The sequence below is a fragment of the Phoca vitulina genome, unplaced genomic scaffold, assembly GCF_004348235.1.
Source record: "Phoca vitulina isolate PV1807 unplaced genomic scaffold, GSC_HSeal_1.0 scaffold34, whole genome shotgun sequence".
Taxonomy (NCBI): domain Eukaryota; kingdom Metazoa; phylum Chordata; class Mammalia; order Carnivora; family Phocidae; genus Phoca; species Phoca vitulina.
The window spans coordinates 12,110,932-12,134,483 of NW_022589737.1; the positions used below are offsets into that span (position 1 = coordinate 12,110,932).

General features: G+C 35.5%; 1 protein-coding gene across 7 annotated transcripts in view; it reads right to left on the bottom strand.

Moving 5' to 3' along the window:
- The window catches only part of CNTN5 (contactin 5), a 1,357,780-nt gene that overhangs the window by 68,899 nt on the left and 1,265,329 nt on the right, over positions 1-23,552 (bottom strand). For all 7 annotated transcript variants that reach the window (XM_032426178.1, XM_032426172.1, XM_032426174.1 and 4 more), the window contains 2 exons: positions 16,421-16,579; positions 7,038-7,187 (listed from right to left, as the gene is read on the bottom strand). In XM_032426178.1, the coding sequence (XP_032282069.1) occupies positions 7,038-7,187; positions 16,421-16,579 (309 nt within the window). The remainder of the gene's footprint in view (positions 1-7,037; positions 7,188-16,420; positions 16,580-23,552) is intronic.

Here is a 23,552-nt window from a genome sequence, read left to right on the forward strand (position 1 = left end):
TAGTAAAAGTCCAGCATTGAGTCTATGCATATGTAATCTTGAAAGAGATTTTGAAATCTGAATAATATTGTTTTGATAGTAACATGGGAATTATGCTTTCAGTTTCAGCTCAGCTTGTTTCAATTTGGAAATCTAGGCAATATACCATTTTGATTTACAAAAGAGTTATTTTAGAAAACATAAGATTTCTTGGGGCGCCTGGGCGGCTCAGTCGTTAAGCATCTGCCTTCGGCTCAGGTCATGATCCCAGAGTCCTGGGATCCAGCCTCACATCGGGCTCCCTGCTAAGTGGGGAGCCTGCTTCTCCCTCTCTCACTCCCCCTGCTTGTGTTCCCTCTCTCACTGTGTCTCTCTCTGTGAAATAAAATCTTTTTTAAAAAAAGAAAATATAAGATTTCTCTGATTTATGAATCTTCTCAAATGGCAACAGTCAAAAGTACAAGAGGTTAATATATGCAATAAATGGTGTTTACCTCAACTCATATTCTCTTAGCTTTATTTATATGGGTCCACAGGAAGTAGGAGCAGAGTATTGGTAAAATAACCTTTGAATGAGATTTGTTGATGCATGTGGTCAAAAGAGGAGAAGGAAAAAGCAAGAGGAAGAAGGGAGTAGGGAAGGCAGATAACTTGAAATCATTGTTTTTGGGGGAAGTTTAGAATTCCAGCTTTACCTCTTAACTGGTAACCTTGTGCAAGTTTTTAAAACTTTCTAATTCTGTTTTCTCATCTGTAAAATGAGGATAAACACTTCTTGCTTTAGAGGGTTTATGTGACAATTAAATGGTGCAAGTACTTAGCATAGAGCCTGGAACATGGTTCTTGTTTTATCACTGGTTTATGGTATTATGGGGACTAGGAAGATATGAAAAGTCATACTTGAGTGTCTCGCATTTACTCCTGGGTTGACAACTTTTCATTGCCCTTTTATCATTCATGCTCAAGTCTTCTACTGTTATTCCATCACTTTGCTATTAATCAGAAAAGGACATGCCTAAAAATTAGCCAGACCTCTTTTATAATGGCTTTTCTTAAAATTGCCACCTCTGCCTGCAAAGTGCCTCTGAAAATGGAGACCCATTTCTTGAATATATTTTGTAAAAAAGAGTTGCCTGGACTGAAGTAGTTTCATGATTTAAAAATACTGTCTGCTTAGTTTAATAGTATTGTCTTTTAGATTTTCTTAATTATTTCAGTTGAGTGCTAATTTTTTAATATAATATTTTCTTAGAAACATATACTGGAGAGACCTTTAAAAACCCTATAGCTTTCTGTCTTTTCTCTGCACACACCAGTGGCTGACAGCAGTGGGTTTTCTAATTGTTCCCTATAAATAATTCTGCCTAAGTCCCATTTGGTCTGGCCTTCAAAGTCCCATTAAATGATGTTTACAAGGCCAATACACATAACCCCAGAGAAAACTAATTCAACCCCATCTTATATTATAATAGTATTTTATTGTGTTTCTTCCATAATTTTTGAACTCAATGTAATTTCCTAAGTAATTATCATGGATAAGAACTGTGAAGATACAAATAAGAACAAAGCAAGATCCTTTCAGAAGTAAGGAGATAATGTACAGTGAAAGAAACTGTATTAGAAAATTAAATGAGACTTCTTGACTTGAGATAAGTCAGATGTAACCTCAATTGCTAATGTGAGGTTGGCTAGACAAAACCACAGAATTGCTAAAAATCAGAGAAACCAAATTTTATGATCCTTTTCCATTACCCACCTCTAGCTCGTATATATAGGGTTTTAGCACAAGGAAGGCTTTGGAAGAAGGTTGTCAGCTTAGTAGATAAATGCACTATGGCATCTCCTTCCACCCTTAGCTGTCGAAAGAAGAGAAATGAGTGTGTCATTTCCCTCTCAAGCTAAGTGAGAAGAGGAGGAAAACACTGCTGCAGAGAGTACAGATGCTTATGTCTTAAACCCTGGCTGAATGCTGTTGAGCTTTAGAATTTTGTAATATGACCCAGTCCCATGCTATACTACCAGAACAGAGACAAAAATAGCTCTTGAGAACATCCTTGAAAACAGAATTTGGCAGGTCAGGAATGTGATTACTGTGGGTCAAGTGGACACTGTGGAAGCTAAGTTTAAATAGGCTTGTTGGGATCACATCCAATTAAGCTGCCTGCTAGGGGATAGGATAGTCTCCAAAGAACCCAATGTATCCTGTAAGAGAAAGAAGCAGCATGTGGACAAATACTGTCAGATATTGCACTCAACACTCATGTGAGTATTACAAATTGTACCACCTAAGTAGTTTTATTCTTCTTATCTGGCCTGGGAAGTGCCTGACACAGCAGCTGGAAGGTGAGGGAAGAAGTGAAAAGAAGAAGGAAAAGACAAATCACAGCCCTTGGGTCAGGCCTTTGGGATAGAGGAAGAGAAAGCATGGAGCTGGATGTGAGATTAAAGTCCTTATTTAAATTAAAATGGAAGTTTTTAATACTTGAAAATGAGACTGCCCTAATACCTAAAAGTGCCTTGGGTATATATGGTTGGGGCTGAAGTCAGACATCAGATGAAGCGTAATGGAGAGCAATGATGGGAGAAGAATAAAACTATTCTCTGTTTAAATTCTATAGAGTTCAGTCTGTATAGTAAACCAGTTACATAACTATGATAGTGCAGAAAGTGCTAAGGCTAGGAAAGATATTTATCTGATTGTCTACTTGATATTCCTATTTATCTGGTCGAGCATTAGTCTATTAAACATAGAAAAAATATTTTGCCTTGTGTGGCCTGAAATATGTGTGTGTCATTTTCCATTTCAGAGTCAAAAAAGAATGGCAGGTCAGAATACAATGTGTTAAGCAACTGAAAAGCTATATGAATGTGGAACATATTTTTTAAGCAAGTTCTTTCATTTGACACTTATTTTTTTCTGCTCCTTTTGTCTTGTCTATGCTATAAGCAAAGAAAATGACCACACGTTGGGACAATATCACAATCCACTTATAGACTGATACCTGGCTAGATAACAAATACAGCATGGTAAAACTAAACAGAAATAGAGACAGAGATTTAGAGGAGAGGCATGTTCTGTACTGTGCACCACATTCTGAAAGGCTTTCTTGACTCCCAGGCCATCAGGGAGTACACAGTCTGCAGCAGAGATTTCTCAATAGGAGGGCATCTTGGAGGAGCCAGATGCAAGCCAAGAGACTGGGTGACTCTTACTATATCAACAAAAAGATGTTTAATCTGAAAATATTTCCACAAGATGAAAAAAGTGACATGCATGATTATTATTGTTTAAATTTTCATTGAACAAAAAAATAACTCATTAAATTCATGATGATAATGATGATGATGATGATGATGATGATGATAATGACAAATGGCTAATAGTAAGCATTTACGATGTGCTAAGTTCTTTGCATGCATTATATTATTTAATAGAATGAGCCTATGGAGTAGGTTGTGATTCTGTTCCCATTTTATAGGTGAGAAAATTGAGCCTTGAGCAAGGTATATATCTTAGCTATGTTCACTGCTAGTAAACAGCAGGGAACATTAATCCAGATCTGCCTAACTCCAAAACTCAAACTCCTAATTACAGCTAGAAGACAGAACCTTCTTTTCTCTCTTTCTTTCACTCTCAATCTCTCTATATCATCATAATTTGAAATAAAGAACTGCAAATATTGAGATTTATACCAAAAGCTTTGATAATAATAGACATTTTATATTGCAAAGAAAACCAAACCTTTTTAGATAATAGGTTACATCATTTAACTCTATCTTATCTCCTTTTCATTTATCTTTCAACAATTAGCATTATAAATGCATAACTTGTGGGGTGCCTGGGTGGCTCAGTTGATTAAGCGTCTGACTCTTGATTTTGGCTTATGTCGTGATCTCAGGGTTGTGAGATCGAGTTCCCTATCCATCTATATCATTTAACTAAAACTTGTAAGAAAATTGTACTATAAATAAATAAATAGAAATTTACATTAAAGTAAAAAACATATACGTATATTATTATTTTGATATTCTAATAATAAGAAATCAGACTGAACCAATTTATCTTATACTTATTGACTGCTAGGGGTATTTTGATGGCTGTAAAATTCAAAACATACCCTTGCGTAAAATTCAAAATATACCCGAGAGGAAATTGCAAATAAAAATTAACTTTTTTTGCTATGTGGGAAAGAAATAATTCCAAAGTAAAAATGCTTTACTAAACTTGCCTTGGGATTTAGAATATTCTAGTACATAGGGGAATCTTAAAGGAACATAAAACTTTCAACTCAACATCTTTTTTTGTTTTTTTAAGACTTTATTTATTTATTTAACAGAGAGAGACACAGTGAGAGAGGGAACACAAGCAGGGGGAGTGGGAGAGGGAGAAGCAGGCTTCTGCTGAGCAGGGAGCCCGATGCGGGGCTCGATCCCAGGACCCTGGACTCATGACCTGAGCCAAAGGCAGATGCTTAATGACTGAGCCACCCAGGTGCCCCATCAACTCAATATCTTGAATGTGACATCTTTTCTCTTACAAGCAGCTCTGTTGATTTTCAGAGATTACTTGGTCCATTAGAACTGCATCATCTTTTAAAATACAGGACATGTACTTAAAAGAGGAAGAGTGTGTCACTTGAGAGGACATCTCAAGATATCTGTGTCCCTTTTAATCTGTGCTGCCTGATAAAACAGGCACAAAACTCAGCACTTGGTTCAACACCATTAGTAGCTCTAGCCCTTTGTGGTACCAAAGTACAAGAAGCATAAGGTAGGCAGGACAAGCCTTCCTCAACTAACTTTCAATTTTTCATGCTATTTCTCTTCTCTTCCATGAGATTTTAATGGACTAAAGTATGCCATGTGTAAAGAACTCATGATAAAATGAAGAGGCAGGAACTATATGATCGAAGTAGCTGCTGGAAGAGATGAGGGACAAGTCTTTCAGAATGTATCATCTGAATGCAATTTAGCATGAAAAGTAGAAGTGTTTTTGCTATAATCTTTTTTAATAGTACAAAGAGATTTGTACTATAAAAAGTCTAAAAGGATTATTCATCCTAAATGGATTATTTATTTTCAAAATGAATATTTATAGAGAGCCTCTGAATTAGACAGTAATCTTTGCCTTTGTTTAAACACAATTAACAATATGCTAAATAAGGCAGTTCTTTTTAGAAAATATGTGAGCATAAGTACTAATATTGGCAGTCATTTCAATATCTGCATAGTGAGTACATAAAATGAGGAATGACTAACCTGTTATACTCTTAATTAGGGAACACCTGTACACAATGAAAGCATGGCTGATTTATGAATGCATAAAAATCTAACCAGGCAATTAATGTTCAATTTAAAATTCACACTATTGAAAAAGTAGCAGAAAGAACAACTTGTACTAAGCAAATCACAAAAGCAGAAAAGTTAGATTTTCTGTGAATGCATCTTTTCCAACATATTTAGGCTATTTTATCTTTTATTTTCTTGGTTGCTTAATTTTTATATAGAAATAATCTGAACATTTTTTGTATAGTTATTCCCACTTAGTACAATAAATTAACCATTTGGTATTTTTTTCTCTCTCTCTCTCTTTTTTTTTAAAAGGATCAGACCTGGTGTGTTTTAGAGAAAGAATCAACTCTTTTTGTAGTTTATTTTAATTATTATAAGCTTTGTTCACTTTGTAAGAAGTCACAAATCACATTTTTTGGTCCAATTCTATAACTATAATACAAAATGGACAGTTAATTCTTAGTCTTCTATGTATATGTATCTCTCACCTAGGTACTGGTGTGGGTAGGAGCATATGAAGGAAAAAAGAAATATTCCCTTTTAATCTTTCAACAAAAACATATGTAGTTCCAGTGCCAGACACTGTTCTAGGTGCTGAACACTAAAAAATTAGACATAAATCCTCATTCTCAGTGCACTTATATTCTAAGATTACTGAGATTCATTATATCATTGAGTGTAAAAATATTAAAATTTGTTTTTTCCCTCCCTGTATCTGCAATCTACCCCCTTTTCTCTGTTTTCAGATTATTTTCATCAACATTATTGACATTTGTGTTTGCCTAAGCTAATGCCCTATTGCACACTTTTTAATATACAATTTATACAATTTTATAAGGACATAAGAGATAAATCTCAGTAAAACTTTGTTCAAAGTAGTCAAACATTTTACTAAAATTTTTTCTTTATTTTTCTTTCTCCAGATGCTGGGCAATATATTTTTTTTCAAAGATTGTATTTATTTATTTGACAGAGAGAGACAGCGAGAGAGGGAACATAAGCAGGGGGGGAGCTGGAGAGGGAGAAGCAGGCTCCCCGGTGAGCACAGAACCTGATGTGGGGCTCCATCCCAGGACGCTGGCACCATGACCTGAGCTGAAGGCAGACACTTAATGACTGAGCCACCCAGGTGCCCCTGGGCAAGATATTTTAAAATCTGCTTTTAAATAAAGCTGCTAATTCCCTTATGTGACTACTAGAAACATTTTAGAGATACTTCATTCCAAAAGGCCAGAAGGATGCTGTATTTTCCAAGTCAGGAAGCAGATGGATGTTTATTGTGCACATAGATGTCAAGCAGTAGGCAAGTTAAGATGATGTTTGCCTTTGCAGAGTATAATTTATACCAGGTCAGATAGTGAAGTGCAACATAAAGGGTTCTAAGGAAGTTCACTGCAATTACAGCTAATTGTTATCACTGGAGAAAAAGAGGGTGGTCCTATCTATTCTGAATTTTATGGAATTGCTATATTGAATGAATATATAATTAGAAAAAGAAACTAACTGATTCAATTTCATGGTAACTTGAAGATGAGTACTAGGGTTGGGAGGAAATTGAAGCATCTAGATGCATTACTGGGAATAAGGAGAAAAAGATCTGAAAACAAAATGAATGAATTATTTTAAAGGAAATAATTTTATGATGTCTAGGTAAATGAATCATCAAAAGTTATACTAAATAAAGCAAACAACCATGGTTAATTCAACTTGCTTTCAAAGTGATTAGAGGCACGCCAAATTGAATTCTAACTCTCCAAAATTCTTACCTGCTTCATTTGTGCGGATCATTCGAGATGGGGTGCTTGGATCTCCAGTCCCAATTGGATTGGTGGCCACCACTCTAAATTCATATTCCACCCAAGGGTTAAGGTCCACTGCCATGGCTGACTCCATGTCCCCTGTTATGATTTCTGGGACTATGGTGAGGAAAGAGATTTCATGGCATTAGGAGGACTCGGAAATAGTTACAAACGGCAATCAAGGATATCACAGGTACTAACAGAATGAGCAGGTTGATGCATAATTCCTTATTACAATACACATGGTCATGGTGTCACCTCTGGTCTCATTAGTAAAATGAAAATCAATCTTCAGGAAGTAAGCACTTGCACATGTCAAAGATTGTTGTAGTTAATTAGAATTCTTTCATCTCATCTTTATATATAAATTGCTATAACATAACTTGCCATTATGTACACTAAAAATCATTTTGTCAACCCCTCAGCCTCAAATAAGAGGGCAACTAAGTGCTATAATTTAAGCAAATAGTTCTTAAATTTCTAGGGAAATTTCTTGAGCAGTTTGCCTCTTGCAGTTCTGGCAAACATGCTTGGCCACTTGGCAGTTCAAAGCAGCAGATTAAGAATACTCCTCTTTAATTTAAAAACTCCAGTTTGTGGGATCTAAGCAGAAGCTCTGGACTCTTCTTGGAGTGACTTTTGTACAATATTTTGATTTTATTAAGGCATAAAATTGTCAATACAATTATCACAGAGTAAAATACTTTTTATATAGTATACGTGCTCTAATCGGGACTGATTTTCTTGTTCACTCATCTCCGCTGTCTAGGAAATATTTCTGGAAGAACATTCTTTACAGGGGTGATAATAGGGAAAAGGGAGAACCTTTCTTATGATGTGCAAAGATCCTCTGGATTTATGTCAATCCTGGATTTTTGTTTAAGCATGGTTCAGTGGGGGAGGCTCTTGATTTGATGACTCAGTGCAGTTTTACCATGACAAGATAGAATTAAATGCATTTGGATTTTACATGAAAATCTTTTTTGAAATGTGTCAAGAGAATGTTACCAAATAATCAGCTCCGTGAAAGGTAAATGATCAGAGCATAGGCAGTGTGGGCTGCTTGACAAATCTCATAGCACCGAAAAGCTGATTTTTTTTTTTTTTTTAAAGCGGTGAAATGAAGACCTGGAGAAAAGTCTGTCTCTTCTTGCTGCACTGGCAACTGAGCAATCTCCTTGGAGTCTAAGAGATAGGGGGACAAAGACCACTGTCCAGTCCATAGCTTGGTGAAATGCTGAGTTGGGCCTGCCATACATAAAGGTAGGAAGAAGAGTTCCCCAGACACTTAGCCCTCCCTAGCCCTTAATGTTCACTGTGTCATCAATACTTGTTTTGGTCCACTAAAGACATACCTCGCTGTTTAATTTACATCTGTCAGTCACCTCAATCAACTCCAGACATCTAGGTCATCCCTCATCCCTTTTATTCCAATCCTCATAGAATTCTGCACATTTCCTTTTCTGCCCTAGTTCCCATCCTTCCCTGCTCTGTGAAATCTTTTACTGTGACCTCTGGAATTTATAATCCATTATTAACAAAATCCCCTGTATACTATTTTCTTTCCTGAACATTCTTCCAACATTTACTTTAATAGAAACCTGAATCCCCTATGAGGAACCTTTATGCCTCTTAAGGGGTGGCTCTCTTAAGATATTATAGAGAAGGGTAACCAGTCCATCTGGGTTGTATACACCCCTGCCCATGTCTCTAACGTATTTTTTCCATTAGCATATAAGCATGCAGGTATTTTTCCCTCCCAAAAAACAAAACAAAACAAAACTCTCTGAAAATTTCCTCTCCTGGCCTTCATCCAGTTTCTATATAAAATTTTTCGAGTGCTGTTTGTGCTATTATTTGCTGTCTCTACTTATTTTCCTTCCATTTTCTCTTGAACTCACTCCAAACATAAAGGTGGGAAAAAGAGAGTCCACCTTTTAGGCTCTTACCTCCAGCATTCTACCATAACTGCTCCTGTCAAGATTACCAATGTTCTTTATTAATAAAACCCTATGCTTAGGTCTCTGTTGCTCATCTTTTTTGACCTAACATAATTCTTTGACATAGTCAGTTTCTTTTCTTTGAAATATTTTTTAAAACTTCTCTTTTCTCTGACCTGACTATGCCTTATCAGTCTCCATTGCTGGTTTCTTTTCATCTTCCAGATGCACCCAGTTCTACTAACTCTTTGGTGATCTTATCTAGTCTCATGGCTTTAAATACCCTCTGTATGTCATGACACCAATATTTTCAGCCATGAACCACCTCCCTAGACTCCAAACTCATTTGTCCAATGGCTATTAGACATTTCTATTTGGATAGGGTTCTCAACCTTAAATTCCACCCCCTATTTCTGAACTATTCCTTATTGGGTAAATGATAATTGATGTTGTAGCCAAGATCTTGGGGTCATCATGGATTCCTTTCTTTTCCCCCTGTCTCACTTCAACCCATAAGCAAATTATAACATTGCTGACATCAAAATATGATCTCTTCACTTCATTTTGCAACAAAACTTCTTAAAAGAGTTGTCTATATTTTCTTTCATTCTCTCCTTTTTTCTTTTTTTTTAAATTGAATTTATATACAGTGATGTATTAGTTTCAGGTATACAATATAATGATTCAAAATTTTATGCATTACTCAATGCTTATCAAGATACCTGTACTCTTGATTTCCTTTATCTTTTTACCCTTCCCCCACCTACTTCTCCTCCGGCAACTACCAGTTTGTTCACAGTATTTAAGAGTCTGTCTTTTCTTTGTTTGTTTGTCTCCTTTTTTTGTGTTTGTTTTGTTTCTTAAATTCCACATATAAGTGAAATCATATGGTGTTTGTCTTTCTCTGACTAACTTTCTTCACTTAGCATTACTCTCTAAGTCCATCCATATTGTTGTAAATAGCAAGATCTCATTCTTTCTTACGGCCTTTTTATTCCATTGTGTATATGTAGCATATCTTCTTTATCCTCTCATCTATTAATGGACACTTTGGTTGCTTCCCTATCTTGACTATTATAAATAATGCTGCAATAAATACAGGGGTACATATATGTTTTCAAATTAGTGTTTTCTTTTCCTTTGGGTAGATACCTAATAGTGGAATTACTCATTAATATGGTAATTCTTTTTTTTTTTTTTTTAAGATTTTATTTATTTGTTTGACAGAGAGAGACACAGCAAGAGAGGGAACACAAGCAGGGGGAGTGGGAGAGGGAGAAGCAGGCTCCCCGCCAAGCAGGGAGTCCAATGCAGGGCTCGATACCAGGACCCTGAGATCAGGACCTGAGCTGAAGGCAGACGCTTAACAACTGAGCCATCCAAGCGCCCCTTGTATGGTAATTCTATTTTAATTTTTTTAGGAACCTCCATACTGTTTTCCAAGGTGGCTGCACCAATTTGCATTCCTACTGACAGTGCACAAAACTTCATTTTTCTCTACATAGTTGCCAACACTTATTATTTCTTGTCTTCTTGATACTAGCCATTTGACAGGTGTGTATCTCATTGTGGTTTTGATTTGTATTTCCCCAATGATTAGTGGTATTGAGCATCTTTTCTTGTGTCTTTTGGTCACCTGTGTGTCTTCTTTGGAAAACTGTCTATTCAAGTCCTTTGCCCATTTTAAAATCAGATTATTATTATTTTTTTGTGTGTGTTGAGTTGTTCTTTATATATTTTGGATATTAATTCCTTCCCAGATATATCATTTACAAATATCTTCTCCCATTTAGTAGATTGTATTTTTGTTTTGTGAATGTTTCCTTCACTGTACAAAAACTTTTTATTTTGGTGCAATTCCAATAGTCTTATTTTGCTATTGTTTCCCTTGCCTTCAAAGACATATCTAGAAAAATGTTGCTGTGGCTGATGTCAAAGAAATGACCTCTTATGTTTTCTTTTAGGAATTTTATGGTTTCAGGTCTCACATGTAGGTCTTTAATCTATTTTGAGTTTATTTTTGTGTATGGTATAAGAAAGTAGTCCAGTTTTATTCTTTTATATATAGCTGCCCAGTTTTCCCAGCATCACTTATTGAAGAGACTGTCTTTTCCCTATTGTATATTCTTGCCTCCTTTGTTATAGATTAATTGACTATATATGTGTGGGCTCTCTATTCTGTTTGATTGATCTATGTGTCTATTTATATGCCAGTACCATACTGTTTTGATTACTATAGCTTTGTAGTATATCTTGAAATCTGGGAATGTGATACCTCCAGCTTTGTTCTTTTTTCTCAAGATTGCTTTGGCTATTCAGGGTCTTTTCTTGTTCCATACAAATTTTAGTATTATTTGTTCTTTTTCTGTGAAACATGCTATTGGTATTCTGATAGGGATTACCTGAAGTCTGTAGATTGCTTTGGATACTATGGACATTTTAACAATATCTGTTCTTCCAATCCATGAGCACAGAATATCTTTTTATTTATTTGTGTTATTTTAATTTCTTTCATCAATGTTTTATAGTTTGCAAAGTATAGGTCTTTCACCTCCTTGGATAACTTTATTCCTAGGTATTTTATTATTTTTGGTGCAACCATAAATGGAATTGTTTTCTTAATTTCTCTTTCTGTTACTTCATTACTATAATACAGAAATGCAACAGATTTCTGTATATTAATTTTGTGTCCTGTGACTTTACTGAATTAATTTATGGTTCTAGTGTTTTTTTGTGTGGAGTCTTTAGCGTTTTCTCTATATAGTATCATGTTGTCTGCAAATAGTGAGTTTTACTTCTTTCTTACCTATTTGGTTGGATTTTATTAATTTTTCTTGTCTGATTGCTGTGGCTAGGAATTCCAATATTATGATAAATAAAAGGGGTGAAAGTGGACATCCTTATCTTGGTTCCTGATCTTAGAGGAAAGTCTCCCAGTTTTTGCCATTAAGTATGATGTTAGTTGTGGGTTTTTCATACATGGGCTTTATTGTGTTGAGGTGTATTCTTTCTATACCTGTTTTATCATGTTTTTATCATGAATGGATGTTGTACTTTGTCAAAAGCTTTTTCTGCATCTATTGAGATGATCATAGGATTTTTATCATTTCTCTTGTTAAAGAGGTATATCACATTGCTTGATTTGCAAATATTGAACCACCTTGCATCTCTAGAATAAATCCCACTTCATTGTGGCGAATGACCTATTCTGTCTTGAACCCATTCTGGTGATATCTTAGTTCTTATTATTTTACTGAAACTATTATTGTCAAGGTAGCCAATGACCTCTATGTTGCTAATATTGAAGATTAATTCTCAATTCTCATCATACTTCATATGTCAGTAGAGTTTGACACAGTTGATTACTTCCTCTTCTGTGATGAATTTTATTCTTTTGTCTTCCAGGATATTATATTGTCTTGGCTTTCATTTTTGACTAAATGGCTAGTTTTCCTTTGCATCCTTTTTTTTTTTTTTTTTTTTACCCTCTTCTCCATAATTTCTTACTATTGAAATGCTCTAGGCTCAATTTTCATACTCTTCTCTTCTTTATTTTGTGTTCATATCCTTGGAGATGACATGCAATCTTATGGTTTTAAATGAAATTTATATGCCAATAACTTTCCAATTTATATCTTTATTCTAAACTTCTCTCTTAAACTCCATCTCCATATATCCAATTGCCTATCTGTTATCCTTTGGGGCCTCATCTCCAAATACAGTTACACTGGGGGTTATATCTTCAACATATAAACTTTGGAGGGGGCCACAATTCAGTCCATATCAGGCAGGTTACAATTTTAATAGAGTGGTCAGGATAAGTCTCAGTAGGAAGGCACATTTAAATGAAATTTTAAAGGAGATGTGGATTTAGTTATTCCAATATCTAGGGGAAACCTTGTCAGATAAAAGGAACAACTAGTGCAAAGGTATTAGAAACATTATATGTAGGAGCATTAGAAGATCACTGAGTCAGGAGCAAAGTGAGCTTTAGGGAGAATGGTAGAAGATGAGTTTGGAGAGAGATTGTAGGACAAAGTCATATAGGAGTTGGTCTTTCATCCTGAGAGAAATGGAGAGACATTGGAAGATTGTGTCTGTCTTATTTTTTAATACATTAGTTCCAACTATGTTGAAAATAGGAAGTAATTAACATTTAACGAGGTCATGAGGGTGGAGTTCTTATCTGATAGAATTAGTGTCCTTATAAGAAGAGATACCAGAGCATTCACTTCCACTTTCTCTGCCTTGTGAGGACACAGTGAGAGGGGCTGTAGCTGCAAGCCAGGAGGAAAGTTCTCACCAGGAATTAAATCAAATTGGCTGGCACCTAGATCTTGGAATCCCAAGTCTCTAGAACTATGAGAAGAAGAATTTCTCTTATTTAAGCCACCAAGTTTATAGTTTTGTAATGGCAGCCTGAGCAGACTAATACACTACCTCTACCATAATACTTCTGATTCTCGTTACAGTATTTCTTTAATTTTTTTCACTCACTAACTTCTAAGATACTATATAATTAATTGACTTGTTTATTATTTTCTCTGTTAATTGTTTGTCCTCACCTGTGAAAATACAATCTCCACAAGGGTAAAGATTTTTGTTTTGTTTTGTTCACCCATATATCCTAAATGCCTAGAATACTACCTGGAAGGTGTTTGACAAATTTATATTGAATGAATGAAAGAGGAGTTCAAATTGCCAGGTGTGATAAAAATTGGTACAGTTAATTTCTGTTTTAACCTTGATGTAATTATTTCAGGCTTAACATTAAAAAAAAAATATGAAACCTAAAAAATCCTTTCTCCCAAGGATACATATCTTCGTAATAACTATAGGCTTTAAAGTCTTTCTCTGTCACCCTATATTCTCTCCCCATACTTAAATCTAATCCCTCTTTAAAAATAAAAATGAAAATATTTACAAATTCTAAATTCCTTGCTACTTGTAAGTACTATAAAACAATTATAAAAAGTATATATTGAAGGTATTAATATTTTTGATGAAATAACATGCAATATGAAATAAATTAAAAATAAACTTTTTAAAATAAAATTAGCATTTGATTTCAAATGCAATATCATAGAGATGAAAGATAGTGGAAAATGTATACTAAAATAAGTATTTTTAAAGCCTTGCAGGTATCTTTTTATAAAGAAGGTTTTTTTTTCTCGAAGTATAGGGACAAGTTGGTTTCAAAGAAAACATTCTTCAGTGAGAACACACTGTGACTAAAAATAGTGGAGGACCCCATATTGATTCAGGGAAAGAAACCTGTTAGGATGCTTTTTCTTGTAGAAGAATTACATCCTGGAATTTAATTAAATAATTAAATGTAAACTAAAGAAGCCTGTCTTGTTGACAAATTTAATCAACCAATCAATCCGTGGAAAATATATCCACAGAGAGAAGACATATCCACAGAAAGAATAGTTAAGAAACATGTTTGAATTAAGTAAATAATGACCAATTTTATGATTATAGGTGATTAGATTATTCCTAAGCAGACAAAATAAGATACTAAGTCAGCTAATAGTATTCAATAATATAAAGATTAAAGTCAAGTTTCCAAGTCAAAAGCAATTTGTTTGAACAGAAAATGGGTTTGTCAGTGAAATTATCTATTTCTTATGGCTCTTTTTCATACTTTCTTCAAAATGAATAAATTAGTCACATTCACAGTCATCTGATTTGAGTCTGAGTTTTGAATAGGCAATGTTGATGTTAATTTCAGGTGTCATTAGCTAGAAGGTCCAGATGCAACTCATCACCTTATTTGTCAAAAATAAGTAAGTCACTGTTTTTTTTTTTTTTTTTGTATTTATGGTGGTATATATTGCATTAACTTTATCAGAGAGTTCAAACCCCAAACCAATTTTTTTCTTTCTAATAGACATTTCTGCATTAGAGCTTATCTCTAATGAAATTGATTTAGATGAAGAACAACTATGAAAACAAAAGGCCCACTGCCCCAGGGGAGCTGTTGTGGCTCTAGAGGGACTTCTTTCCTTATCACAAGCACAAAAAAGTTGTGGTCAGATTTAGCCAAGGGCAAAAACTGTTTAAAACTGTTACTTTAGAGCAGGCAAAATTTGAGTACAGCTCCTTGGCACGCTTGCCGACAGGATGGCATGCTAGACTGAGAAACAAGTGATCTCATTAGATACTATCAAGGGCAAATAAAATTGATCACTAAAGAAACATATTTCTCAGAAATATATATTTCCTTATAAATACAATAAAGCATAGATTTCTTAATAAGTACCTGCTGAACTGAATTTAAAAAGAACTCTCAACTTAAAAATGTTCCAGCATTCAAATTAAATTAGAAAAATGAGAATACAACTTTATAGTAGGGACTTCTAAAACAAATAACCCCCCCGAAAATAATACTTAGTCCAAATGTCTAAGCCCTACCCACACACACACACACACACACACAATCTCTCATTTTTCCTTGCTACAGTTTACATATGTATAAATGTACACACACATACGTACACATTTATCTTTCTATCAAACAACAAAAAGTAGAAACAGGTGAACCCAGACATGCAAGAAATCAAGCTATAAGAGTAACTAGGAAATTATGGTTGTAATAGTAGGAAGATTAGATGTCCCAGATTGCCATGCCATGTGTTAAGGTAAGAAGGACAAGAATATGGGATGAGTGAGGAAACATATGTATGTATTGCAATGTGCCCACAAGGAAAAATGTCCCAAGAATTATGGGCACTGTGGCTAGAGCGGATATGCAGCATTAGCCGCAGGCAGGAAAATGGGCTTGGTGAGCGCATTACACCAGATCTAAAGGTGAATCCATTTCCTGGCTACAAAGGTTTGGGCTGTCACACAAAGGAAAAGATAAAAGCACTGGGGCAGAAGTTATAAGTATTCTTGAATAAACCCGTTTATGTGACTTGACTTTGTGATCTTTCCAGAATTATCTATTGAACTTAGAGATTCCCTCAATTTCTTGGATCTGCAGGGGTATCACATGGAGCCAGAAATGAGGCTAATACCCACAATTATATATATTACAAATTAATATGTATACACATACAGTACACTATAGAGACAGAGAGTGTGAGCACATGGAAGGGGCAGAGTAAGGAAAGAGAGAATCTTAAGCAGGCTCCACACCCACGCAGAGCTGCCTAGGGCTCTATTTCATGACCCTGAGATCATGACTTGAGCCTGAAATCAAGAGTGGGTTGCTTAACTGACTGAGCCACCCAGGCACCCGGAAAGCAAGATAGCTTTATAAAAAGAGGCAAACAATGGTTAATATTGTAATAAATAACAAAGTTTCCAGAATCCAAAATGATCCTACTAAGATTGCTAGCAAATACAGCTCATGACATAGGAAGATGTTCTGGTTGCCTCTGACGTTGCGTTAGAGCCTCTTACTTGTTTTTACTGTTTGCCAGCCCAGGGAGAATGGGCTTCGAGCCTGCAGGTTGTAGGAGGAGACTGGGCTGTGGTTGTCAGCTGCAGGACTCCAGGAGAGTGTGGCTGTGTTTTCGGTGATTTCCTCAACAATCACTACCCCTGGTGGTCCTGGGGGACCTATAGGCAAAAGGGAATGGATAAAGTTAAGTACAAGCCACGAGGAGGAGCCATGAGAAATTGTATTTCCAATAAAGATACAATCAAACTATCTAACCATCTTAATGAAATATATATTTAGTAATGGAAATTGACAGTAGAAAGAGATGGGATGCAAGGCAGTTTCCATGATTTCTGCTGGTAACTTAATTATAGATTTGATTTTTTTCCTAACATTTTGTGCTTGGAGGCAATTACCAATTAGCATTATATTTTATAGGAAAAGAAAAATATAATTAGAAACATACACAAGAATATGAATTAAATATCAACTATGACTGTTGACATCAACCACAGTTTACAGAGGCAACAATAGAGAGTGATAGGCAATGGTATCATTAACAAAAAAAGATCCCATCATTACTAAAAAGGTATAGGTTTATGGGCCTAATTTTTATCTTCAGGAAACCTGCAGTGTACAAATACTGTGATGTGACTATCAAGTAGCTTAAACTTTAACAGGGGAAATATGAAGAGCTCTGAAATAACGATAGTTCAGGCCAAGGAAGGGTATATTCTAGAAGGGAGGCATGGAAAAATTTTGTGGGGCATTAAAAGAAGGTGTGATTTTGATGATGATGATGATGATGATGATGATGATGATAATGGTGATGATTTTTGGTGGGAGTGGGAGAGTGGGAAATAGAGATTATTTTCCTTATGCTCATGAAAAATTGGTATAGAATAATCAATCTATGAGCATATAGACTCTAGCTTCAAGAAACAACTGTGATCTGATAGAGAAATATACTTTTGTATTATCACTCCTAAAATAGTGATATCTAATAGCATTTAAAGATATGTAGAGTGTTTACATTTTAGAGGCTGGAAAGCATGCCAATTTTCTTATTAACATTCTTCTATTCTCTAATATAGACAATTCAGGCTGCAAGGATGCTTTTATTTTCAATGAAAACAAACAAACACAAAACCCTCTTAAGTATTTTCAGTTATTTTCTGAATTAGTCCTACCAGCACCATTCTGGCTTCACTTGACTCCCTAATCCACCTTGATTGTCATTCACACCATTTGCATCTTTGGTGACAAACCAAACCAATCTATAAGTTCTTAAATCTGAATGGACTGAGTTAACTACTTTCTCTGGCTCTGGTCCTGGCTTTCTAGTCTAACTTTGCTGAGTCAGATTTGGTGATTACAAAGTCTGATCAAGAGGGGCTGAGCTAGACTATAAGGGGCTAAGAAATGGTGGAGTACTGGAGAAATGGAGGCAGTTAGTAAAGACCTGTGGGTAGAGAATTTCAACAGGGAAAGAATAGGGAGATGGAAAAATAATTTTAAAAGCCTCATGAAGCAAATGACATTTTTAGGAAAGGAGAAGTGAACATTTTTATCAATTGAGTCCATTCAGATTTAGGAATTTTTAAATTTGGTTTGGCTTATCATCAAAGATGCCAATGGTGTGAATGGCCATGGTGTCAAGGTTGACTAGGGAGTCAAGCAAAACCAGAAAGGTGCTGATAAGCTAGAATTAAAGAAAGGAATCAAGGAAAGCATGATGAGAAGATAAAAGAATTGGAACTTGTGAAGAGAAAATTCCAGAGTTTATGATTTAAATGTAGGGTACTTTTGGGTGAGAATTTGTGTTTATTTGGAGTGAAGTGGGGAATATGATTAAGGTTGACAAGGTCAAGGACTTATGGAAGAATATGTTTGATTTGTCATCAATATGAATGTTTAAAGCATTAAAATAGTAGCTAAGGATGAGGCGAGGTAAATAAATGAGATCCAGGGGATTAAGATGTCTAACAAGTTGTTAGACTGTGGTGACACAAATATAAAGAGCAACTACAATGCTGATAACATAAATAATGAGAATATTAACTGTAATAATATTACTAATAGTTACCAAATCCTCACTTTACTGTGCTAAGGCCCTGTATTAAGGATTTTGCAAACAATAACTTGTTCATTTATCTCTATGTCACTGTGAGGTTGACATTATTCTCCTTATTTCATAGAGGACATAATGGAATCTCAGAGATTGGTTAGTCAGTAAATAATAAATAAGTCAATAACCTTATTATATGTTAGGTGTTATTATAGTAGGCAGTGGGTATCAGAGAACGCATTCTTCTGAGAAGACGGTTTTTGCCCAAGTCATTCTACTAGTGAATGGTACAGCTAAGATTTGAATTTGAATCTGGTTGTAAAGCCTGATTTGTCCAAAGAAGCAAGGAGTACACAGGTCCTTCCTTCCTCCTTTCACTGTTAATCTAGAAAGTAGTTTTAATTGAAGGAATGAAAGAAAGAAAAAGTGTGGGTTAAGGAAAGGCACATTTAAATTATATGTTAAAGATAAAGATGGCATTTGAAGAAAGCATTTAGGACTTTGTGTCAACCTGTATATAAGATGGACACCATCACTCCTTCCTCCCTGTACATGCAGGCCCTTCCCTCATTGAAAGGTAGAGCCTCTTCTTTCATCTCCTTGAGTCTGGGCTGGCCTGTCACTATCTGACCCAAAAGACAATGGTAGAAGTGACACTGCATGACTTTTGAGGATCGTTAAAATGTTATGAAAAAAAGACAAAATTTTGCTAATGCATTCAAATAAGAATAGTTACTAACATAACTCATTTATTAAGCTCTTCTATATTGTTCCCTTTATTCTGTTCCATTCCATCTCTTCTATTTATTTACCTCTTCAAAAAGCATTAACAACCACCTATGTGTGAGACATGATAGGAAATGTAGTGGAAAATAACTATTTGTTAAAATAATTTGCCTTTCTGAGTATTAATGGTCTAGAAAATGTTAAAATTAGTTTTCTTAAAGAAAGGTGTACTTCTTTTAACAATGAGTAATAATGACTGAATTTTTTAAAAAACTTCAACCCAGAACAAAAAGGAATTTACAACATAATTAATAAATATCCAAGTATTTTTTTCTCTATGTGGCTATTTTCTCAAGTATAGTCCTTAGCAAAATAATCAGTGAGAGTGAACAAGATTTATGTATCCAGGACACTGACTGTGGCCGTGTAATTATTCATAATTATAAACCACTGTAAATAAGTAATTGTCCAATAATCATGTAATGTTTAAATCATAAAAATTTATGATAAAATATTAGGCAGCCATTAAACTGACTAATATTTAGGGTTATCTACTATGTGCAAAATGTTCACAATATAAAAAGTGAAAAAATTAGAATTCAAAATTATATGTAAATATATATGTACAGTTACTTCCCAAATACATAAAGGAAAGACCAGAAAGAAATGCATTGAAGTATACATGGTGGTTATTATTGCTTGGAAATGAGGTTGTAGATGATTTAAATTTTATTCTTGACTTGTTTGGATTTTCCAATTCTGCACAATAAGCATCTAAAATTATTTTTAAAGTTATTATTTTAAAGAAAGCCTCCATATTGTATGTATGTACTATTGTAAACATATTCTGTTTAACCAAATGTTTACTGGAGGCCCATTATGCATAAAGCAATGTGCTGAGTGGTGAGAGACGAGTGGTGGAAATGATTTATAGGAGAACAAGATAGGGTTCCAGCTCCAGATGTGTTAAAATCTTGTGGCAGAGACAGATCTTTTACAAAAAACAAATGCCAGGTAATGATAATGTTATGTTCAAGTTTTTGGGGAGTATATTTTACATCTCATTATAGCTCTTGTTAAGTTGGCTATAATCATTTTTCTATAATTTCCACTTGTCTGAATATTCAATATAGTACTTGGCATATATTAGGCCCTCAATAAATATTTGTAGAAGGAGAGATGAAAGAAAGAAGGGATAAGAAGGAAAAAAGAAGGTAAGAAAGGACAGAAGAGTTGTTTTGAATTTGGCATATTGTGCAACAATTAACAAGTAAAAGGGTGTTTTAAAATAAAGTAATTGTCATATAAGACAAAGTTCCAAAATAACTTCTTTTTTTTAAATTAAAATACGTTTGAAAATAAAAATATATTTAACAGTTTTTTTCAGTCAAGTTGAGTAGGATGGTAATAAAATTGACAGAATAGCTGCATGAATGAACCAAATAAGTCTTTTCATACGATTTAATAAATTATTAAAGCCTGGGACAGATAATTTTTCTAAATCCTTATAAATCCAAAGATTTTTATGAATATATTATTGTAAAAATATTCTGAAAAATTAATGATGTGATTTACCTTTTAAGACAGATTAAATATGATTTTCAACCATAATAAAAGTGAAAATGAGATTTATGGTTATTTTATTAGTATTGGCTTTTAATGTTCACTTATAGAGAAATATACATTTTTTGACATTATATACTGAATGCTGGCTATAATTATCTTCCTGTCTATATTTAGAAGTGAATTACATTAATATTATATTAATACAATCAATACCTTTGTTTTTAAGGCCTGTTAATAATGGTCATATTTTTGCCATTTTTTTGCCTTTTTAAAAAATCAGGAAGTAAATTCTCTCTCTCTTTAAAGGCTATAGCTAATTTACATTAGATATCTTTGAAAATAGATTAATAAGAGATAAGTATCTTATAGATGACAAATGTGTGATAGTAGCTAGTGTCTGAATATTATACAGATGCCTCTCATTTAGCAGAAATCTATATTAACTTTATACTTAGCTGTAATGATTCAGTATCAGATGGGAAGGAATCTGGAAAGTCCTCCTTGGACCCTCCTCACCCCACAACAGTGCCATTATATAGAGTCACTAAAATAAATATTTTATTTGAAAATAAGTAATTTAGAAAAATGGACACAGTCTCTTCATTTCTTCTTGGTGAGGACTGCTGAGCAAATGACAAAGCACAAAGGCCCCTGGCAGAAGCCATGTTCTCATGAATTTAATTTACTCTTAATCAAGGGCCCTTAGGATTGCTATTAGATTGCTATCAGATCAACTCATTTTGTTGACCTAATGTTCAGTTAGAAAATTTTCTTCTCTTGAGAAGACATTGACTTTTAAAACTGAAAAGCAAATAAAATATATGTCTCTTTGTAACCTCTAAAGCTGTTATTGTTAGGCTGGGGACATGAAACAAGGATCTACGACTTCATGTGATAGTTAAGCAATGTTATAGAACCTTGGAATTTTTAAATTAACAGCAGTCATCTAGTCCAACCATGTTATTTTTCAGATGAGGAAGGTGTACTTGAAACAGGAAAACTCCTCAAAAACAAAACAAAAACAAAAAACAAAAAAACAAAAGAGTCCCCCTGCTTTGGGGGAAAAAGTGTTGAAACAGGTTTTGGCTTTAGTCTTGACAGCCAGTAGAGTGATAGTTCCTGTTCAAAGCAAATTATAACAAACTAATGTGGTAATAAATAGGAAATTGTATACTGACTTCTTGTGAAATCATTACCTATTCTCCTTGTAGAAAACAACTGGTGGAGCCAACCAGTTCTTGTCGTGGGATTGTCCAACCTGTCTTGAAGAAAAATTCTTTAAAAATCCTCTTAATACTGCAGCTGGCTCCCCATGCCAACCAATTGTTCTGGCCCTGTCTCACCTAGATAGCATCACTTTCTCTGCCTGAATCTGACATCTACTAATTCAACAAAAAACCCTATTGTTACATGTTATTTTTTACATTTTATATAGATTCTCATTGTTTTTACTTAATTTGATTCTGGGGACTTTCTTGTAATTTTTTTTTTCATTCAGAGGTTTTTCAATTAGCAATAATCGTGCCTCAAGTGAAAAATTAAACTTGTTGGGATTTAAAACATTAAACAGGTCTTACATTGTTTAAAACTAAAATAAAAAAAAATTGATACCAAAGGGGGCGGAGCAAGATGGCGGAGGAGTAGGAGACCTGGATTTCGTCTCCTCTCAGGAATTCAGCTGGATAGGGATCAAACCACTCTGAACACCTACAAACTCAACAGGAGATCGAAGAAAAGAATACAACAACTCTCTGAACAGAAAAGCGACCACTTTCTGGAAGGTAGGACGTGCGGAGAAGTGAATCCGAGGCGATATTCGGGAGGATAGACGGCGGGGGAGGGGCCTCCGTCGGCCGCTTCTGGCAAGTGATAGAGCCGCGGAGCACAAAATCGGAACTTTTAGAAGTCTGCTCCGCTGAGGGACATCACTCTGGTGGTGAAGTGGGGGGTGGAACCCTCGCGGGACAGTGTGGTCTCAGGACTCGGGGTCACAGAAAGACCGGGGGTGCCTGAGTGCGGCAGAGCTCCCAGGGATCGGAGCGGGGAAGCCGGTTGCAGAGACGGAGCCCAGGCGCGGGCTCTCAGCTCGGGGTTGCCATAAACCGTGATCCGCGGCACAGTCGGGCCACTGCTCCTCCAGCAGGGACCCAACAAGCGGCAGATCCAGGGAGACACCCCCTTCCTCCCCGGGGAGGAGAGGTGCGGGAGCACACCGCAGGGATCTGCAGGGTTTGGAGACTCCACCTGGGGTCGGGTGCCAGATAGAAAGGCGCGGTCACAGGCCGGGTGAGTGTGGAGTGTGGCCGGAGACCGGGGAGACGGGAGTGACTGACTGCTTTTCTCTGGGGGCTCGCTGAGGAGCGGGACCCCGAGTTCTCGGCTCCTCCGGGGCGGAGACTGGGAGGCTGCCATTTTCACTCTCCGCCTCCAAAGCTGTACGGAAAGCTTGCAGGGAACAAAAGCTCCCGAGAGCAAACCCGAGCAGATTACTTAGCCCAGACTGGCAAGGGCGGGGCAATTTTGCCTCCGGCAAAGACATTTGGGAACCACGGCAACAGGCCCCTCCCCCAGAAGATCAGCGAGAACAGCCAGCCAAGACCAAGTTTACCGATCAATGAGAACGGCAGAACTCCAGCGCTAGGGGAATGCTGCACATAGAATTCATGGCTTTTTTACCATGATTCTTAGTCTTTCAAAGTTAATTATTTTTTTTAACTGTCTTTTTTTTTGAATTTTTCTTTTTCCCTTTTTCAACCAACATCTTATCAATCCCTTTTTTAAAAAAAAAAAAC